Below are 6,789 nucleotides of genomic sequence, written 5' to 3'. Positions count from 1 at the left end.
TTTTAATAATTATCAGTTCATGGCCAATATTGTTTTCTCTATACTTTCCCTCTTCTCTCATCTTCCATTGAATTACTCTGAACCAAATCCTAGGAATCATATTATTTCAGCACATATTGAAAGGACTCTTAAAAAAAAAACCCAAAACACAGCCACTAACATACCCCCAAAGTTAACATAAAATATCATCAAATATCTAGTCATTGCTCTTTTCTGATTGACTCATGTTTCTTTTTATTTTTCTAAATATTTGTTTATTTTTAAAGAGGGAAAGGGAAGGAGAAAGAGAAGGAGAGAAGCATCATTGTGAGAGAGAAATGCCTATCGGTTGCTTCTCTCATGGGGCCCAACCAGGGACTGAACCTGCAACCCAGGTCTGTGTCCTGCCTGGGAATCAAACAGGCAAACTTTCACTTCATGAGAAGATGGCCAATCAACTGAGCCACACTCATCAGGGATCTCAACTTTCTTTTTAAAAAAAAAAAATTTTATCTTATTTATTTATTTATTTTAGAGAGAGGGGAAGGGAAGGAGAAAGAGAAACAGCAATGTGTGGTTGCCTCTCACATGGCCCCCACTGGGGACTGGGCCCACAATCCAGGCATATGCCCTGACTGGGAATCGAACCAGGACCCTTTGGTTCATAGCGTGCACTCAATCCACTGGGCTACATCAGCCAGGGCTCAAGTTTCTTTTTCACAATGGGTTTGTTCAAAACAGGTTTCAGACAGGAACTGAACATTTATTTCATTTGGTTAATATGTGTCTATCTTTTGTTGTTTTGCATTTTTGAAGTTTATCTTTATTTGGAAGATTTCATTGAAGTATTACAAATATAGAAATAAGTAAACCATAAGTGTGTAGCTCAATTAATTTTCAAAAACTGAACATGTACACATAAAACATCCTACAAGCTCCCCACTTATCCTCCTTTACAGTCACTGCCACCCCCAGGGTAACCCACTAACCTGACTTCTAATACTATAGATTCATTTTGCCTGGTTTTCAAATATATACAAATGCACTCATACTGTACACATTCCTTAGGGTCTGGCTTTTTCCACCATATTTGTGAGATTAATCCACATTGTGCGTATAATTTTTGTTTGTTCATTTTCATTGTTGTGCAGTATTCTATTGTATGAATGTTCCCCAGATTATTTTTCCTGTGTGTTTTGCTTCTGATAGGCATTTGGATTATTTCCAGTTTGGGACTGTTACTAATTTTGCTGCTGTTAACATCCTAGTTCTGTTGAGTACATAGCTAGAAGTGGGATTGCTGGGTCATAGTGTATGCTTATATGCAACTTTAACAGATACTACCGAACAGTTTAGCATGACCCATTTGTCTGCCCTCAGGCCACGAGGTCCAGGTTCTTCTTCCAGATTGGCTTGGGTCTTGCTGGCCCTCTTCATAAATATAAAATTTTATAAACACCTTGTCAATTCCAAGTCCCCTTTAATCCATAGGCTTCTGATTTCTTTTTTATTTTGCAATTTATTTGTCAAAGAAATAGGGTCATTTGTCCTATAATGTTCCAAACATTCTAGTTTTTACCAATTATATCCTTAAAATATAATTTAACTATTGTTCCCTGTATTTCCTATAAATGGTAGTTACATCTACAGGCTTAATCAGATTTAGTAAACATGTATTTGACAAGCATTAACTAAGCACTCTGCTTGCTTCCAGGTGAGATACAAAAATGACTAAGACATCATTCCTAGTCTACTGCTTCTTACAAGTGTGGAAAGTTAAGACCCAAATAAGCACCTTTTGAGTGACAAACTACTCTTGGCAGTTAAGATCAGAGAGTGGTCACTTCCAATGGGTAATGTGAGGAATGTATGAAATACGGAAAAGTTTTGTAAAGGCACAGCCATTTCAATAGAGCTTTAAAGTTGCAAGAACACTGACAAGTCGCAATTGTTGTAATCATTAATTAACTGTGACAGCTAGTGGACTGGAGTTAGTAGCAGGTTGGGGTAGAGGCTGGAAAGGTGGGGGTAGTTAGTGGGTTGAATGGTGGCTCCCCCCAAATATGTCCAAATTCTAATCCCAAAAGCCTGTGTTACATTATTTGGAAAAAGGGTCTTTGCAGACATAATAAAGAGGGAAATGAGATCATCCTGGATTACCTAGTAGTGCCCTACATCCAATGACAAATATCCTTATAAAAGACAGAAGATATGCAGAAGAGAAGACAATGTGAAGACAGAGACAGAGATTAGTGTGATATGGCCACAAGTCAAGGAAGTTGGCATCTATCAGAAGCAGGAAGAGGTAAAGAAGGGATTCTCCCCAAGACCCTGTGGGGAGTACAGCCCTGTCAACATCTTGGTTTCAGGCTTGTGGCTTCCAAACGGTGAGACAATAAATTTCTGTTGTTTTAAGCCACTATGTTTGTGGTAATTTGTTATGGCAGCCACAAGAAACTAACACAGGGGCTAGAATATAATATGGTGGAATTTTATCTTGTGCTTCATTTCCAGTACCTCACTTTTCCTCCAAGGTTTGACTTTAATTGAAACCCTATTGTGAAAAAGACCCCATCTACCTCTTTGATGAAGCATCCACTTGATTAAGAAATCCTCTCCCTAATTCCCATTTGTAGCAATAATAGGATTCAAAGCACTGTTTTTGGCTCCAGTCTTCTGTCTACAACATCAGAAACCTAAAAGCACTTAAGCCAGGGAATCACCATCCCTAATCGCACTCTTCCATAAAGACCCCCATAAAATAATGTAATAATACAAAGTCAGATCCATAAGTTATTAATTAGGTTGTTCCCGCGTGCAAAATACCATCAGGGGGAAAAGTCTGGTCTTACAAATAATGACTGAAGCACACTGATCATAGTTGTAGTACTACATGCATATGTGGTTTGTTTTCTAATAGGAGTTAAGAGTAGTTTCTACTCTGAATTTAAAGTCCACAAGAGCCTTGTTTTGCCATGGCCTGTCCCTTATCCATCTTGCTCTTTGAAGGGCAGCTAGCTTCCCTAGGAAAGAATCTTCACACAGGGTCCAGGCCTCCCACTGGTGGACCCAGGTGGTTTAGCTCCCCTGCAACCCTCCAACACTGACTCCTCGCCAGCGCTCCACGTTTCCACCGTGCTCTAGAGGGAGCCCACGGGCCTTTTAGAGATGCGATTCCTAGTTCAGAGAGGCAGTCTGGTCTGTGCACTTCGTTCCAACACCTGCACAGCCAGCATCGGTGACAGCCAATGGGGGTGCCTCCACTAACAGGGCCCCTCGTGCCCTCGCAGTACGGGTAAGCCCCCTAGCCCCCACATACACCCAGTCAGATACAAGTCGCTGCCCTCCCGTGCGCTGGTGTAGGTTAAGCCTCCCCACTTGGAAAAGCCTAGTTGCTGGGTTCCCGCACCCGGCCAGACTTTATCCAACCCGCCTGCCAGGCCTGGGACGCTGGCCGTCCCCGCCCAGTCCGGCGCCTGGCAAAACCCGGAGCTGCGGCCACTCGGTAGCTCCCCGGAGGCGGCGCGGCGCGACACCGCGGACTGAGCATGCGCAGTGGGCCAGGCCGGTTCTCGGAGCTAGAAGGAAGCGGTCGTTCGCTGTGATCTGGCGGCTGCGCTGGGGTGTGCGGTACCTGCTAGCGTGGCTGCTGCATCCCGCTTTGCCCAGCACCTTCCGCTCGGTCCTTGGCGCCCGTCCGTCGCCGCTGGAGCGCCTCTGTGGGTAAGCGGAGCACGGCGCCCGGGCCCTTGGGGCCCGCGGGTCACGGTGGATGGGAGCTCGGGTTGCAAAGTGGTGATTCAGCACTTAAAGCCTCCGCCGACGCCCCTCTCGCTGCCAGTCCCGCCGGCCTGTGGCCCAGACGGCCACGTTGAGGTGGCTCCAGGGCTCAGAAGGGCGGCTCGCAACGTGGGGCCTTGCCGGGAGAGGACAGCGTCCGTCGGGCCGGTGAGAGCTGATCGGGGCCGTGACCCTGGAACATGCGGCGTATGGGGGCTCGGGGTGCCGGCATGGGCGCACCCCGGCTGGCTCCTGGGATGCGCGCCACTCTCTGGGGAGCCGGGAACCTCAGTGGACTGCCCCTTACTTTGGGGTCCAGGGACACGACTTTCCTTTAAACCCTGCTTTTTCCAATGGGGACTTAGTTTTCACTACTAAATGGAAATGTCTGCTTTGGGAACCGTAAAAGTTTGCGTGCGTCTGCATTAGCGGGTGGACGGGTGTTGGATTACCTGTCCAGGGGAATTTGGGAAAGGATACCTTGGGATCCGTCACAGCAGCTCCCTTGTTCTGCACCAGCCGATGCCCAGAAAGATTGTGTGATTTCCCCACAGTTGCAGAGATTGTGGCAAAAACCAAGATTGGGACGCGGGTTTTTTGTCATCTGGTGGCGTGCTTGCTGCGCTTTGCTACTCTGTGTATACTAAAAAATTTCAGTCTTGTAGCGAACTCTGAATACTCTTTATTGTGAATAAAGAGTAATTGGCAAAGATGGGCTGTATCGTCTTGGGCTACATCTTTTGAACCCTTCTGGTTTTAACACTATCTAGGACCTACCAGGTGCAGGTGATATAGACCCTCTGTGTATGTGGTCTGCCTCCGAGGAATTTGGTCTTGGGTTGAACAGATTGAGCTGCCAGGAGTGTATAGCTAGGTAAAAAGGATGCTTGAAGAGTCAAAAAGTGGACCGTATGGGCAGTGTGTGCTTTAGGAGCACCGTGCAGGGCAGAGTTAGCGAGGCGGTCTGGGCTGACCTTTGAAGGAAAGGCAGGAGCGGGTGGAGGATGGTCAGGGGTGGTTGTAATCCAGCCCAGGTGTGCAGATTAGACTGTTTGTTGGGGGGACAGTGAACAGATTAATGTAGTTGGAGCCTTAGAGAATTTCTGTGGGGGGATTAAAAGGAAACAATCCTATATTATAAAAATAGGATAATGCACAAGCCTGGGCTTTGGATTTTACTTGGGCTTTCTCCAGTGAATAGAAGGTAGAGTCATTAAGTGTTTTTGAGGTGGGGAGTGATGTAATGAAATGGGTAGTTAAGGAAATTAGCCTGGTGGCTGTGTGCAGGGTGCAAGGGAGTGGAGAGACCTGAGGCGGAGAAAGGGTTGGGATTTAGTCTTTATTGCCTGGATGGGGATGGCAGTAATTGTACTAAGAAGGCTTAATGCAAATGAAGGATCCGTGGGACTTATATTTCCTCCTATATTTCCATGCTACATCTGCTACAACATGCAAAAACATCCATGAGCTTAAAAAATTGGTGGTAAGCCTAGGCAGAGTATGTATGTCCCTGGGCCTCCTTTAGGTCAGAACAATTATTTTGTTCTTAATTTGTTGCTAATAGGCTGTGTTTAGCTTCATATTGACTCCAGTGTACAGAATTTGTGATTTCAAAAAAGCGTCAATTTTAAATTTTACACAACTAAAAAGGTCTGCGTGTTCTACCTACAATTCGATTTTTCTCTATGGTTCTCTCCCACTGCTCTTCACTTTCATTGCTGAGGTCCAGGGCATGGATTGAGCAACCAGAGCTTCAAGACAACGTTGTTCTCAAAGAGAGACGTTCAGGAGATTCAAAGCATAATGAATGATATTAACCATTTAGAATGTTCCACACTAAAAACTAATGGCTGAGGCTATTAAGGAAAGTACAGGTCCAATCAAAAGGATCAGGGTGTAGGGTTTGGGTTTTTTTTTCAATAATTTAGTTATTTATTTTTAGAGAAAGGGGAAGGGAGGGAGAGAAACATCCATGTGTAAGAGAATCATTGATTGTCTCTTTCTCGCCCCCAACAGGGGTCCTGGCCCCCAAGCCAGGCTTGTGCCCTGACAGGGAATCGAACTGTTTCAGTTTTGGGGATGACACCCAATCCACTGAGCCACACCAGTCAGGGCCAGGGTGTAATATTAGGAAAGAAAGTATCTGAAGCTGCCACATATTTATATCTTAAGGAAGGTAATCAACCCTACATGGTCGGAAGAATGTATTGAGGGAGATGAGTGCATAGCTGTTTATGGGAAGAGGTGGGATTTAACCTGCGTCTGTCTGGTGCCAGAGCCCTGAGCTTTTAAACTACCTTTACCAGTGTTACAGCATTCATTTCATCTTACCTTTTGAGAAAGAGATGGTCTTAAAAGCATTTGTATATGATCAATTCACTCACTCGAGAAGCAGCATGATTGTCCTCTGTTCAACCAAATTGGATAAATTTGGGCTGTGTGGGATTAATCCGAATTATTGGAGAATCTGGAGGTAATAGCCCATACTCTGACAATCACTTGAAACTCCTGGGTATCAGTCAGCTCACTTTGCATTCAGCTCTACTATGCATTTCTCTATTCTCCAGGCTTAGGTAACATTGGTGTGAAAAAAAATCAACTAGCTATTAAGATTCAGGCTTTTAAAGTACTTTTAACCAGAAAAATTAATATTTTTAATTAGCATTATTAGCCCAGTCTACACACTGTAAAAAGTTATGTTCTGTCTGTCTGCCTTGAATGGTTGAGGAGCATCTCCCCAGGGAGTAGTGTGGGGATCGGAAAGTCAGTGTATGTTTTCATAAGAATTGATTTTCTTTCTGTGTTTCTGTTGGTACTTTAGATCTCCTAAAATCCTCCTCCCAGAGGATCAGCCTTCTTGTTAGCCAGGATGAGGAGACTAAAGCACTCTCCTTCCGTAGGGATAGATCCTCCAGGTATTTTTGGTTCTGAAGGCTAGGGCTGGGTATTCCTAATTGGCTTATCTTCAGTCTCTCCAGCTCACTCTTATTTGCATATCTATTCTGTAGTGAGCACTCCCTGTGCTCAGCA

The 6,789-nt window shown here is 44.8% G+C and overlaps 1 protein-coding gene across 4 annotated transcripts in view; it reads left to right on the top strand.

Moving 5' to 3' along the window:
• The first annotated feature begins 3,187 nt into the window (after window positions 1–3,187).
• The window catches only part of IDE (insulin degrading enzyme), a 96,216-nt gene continuing 92,614 nt past the window's right edge, over window positions 3,188–6,789 (top strand). For 2 of the 4 annotated variants that reach the window (XM_037047361.1, XM_037047360.1), the window contains exon 1: window positions 3,521–3,702. Coding sequence is in view for 2 of the 4 variants with exons in the window: in XM_037047358.1 (XP_036903253.1) it covers window positions 3,228–3,274 (47 nt within the window). In the remaining 2 variants the exon portion in view is untranslated. Of the gene's footprint in view, window positions 3,275–3,520; window positions 3,703–6,789 lie in introns of those variants that run through there. The other 2 variants (XM_037047358.1, XM_037047357.1) reach the window with 2 other exon arrangements.

This window comes from Sturnira hondurensis, unplaced genomic scaffold (genome assembly GCF_014824575.4).
Source record: "Sturnira hondurensis isolate 20B ecotype Veracruz unplaced genomic scaffold, ASM1482457v3 Scaffold0005563, whole genome shotgun sequence".
Lineage (NCBI taxonomy): Eukaryota > Metazoa > Chordata > Mammalia > Chiroptera > Phyllostomidae > Sturnira > Sturnira hondurensis.
Note: the sequence above shows the minus strand (reverse complement) of the source record. Positions and strands in the feature narration are given on the sequence as shown.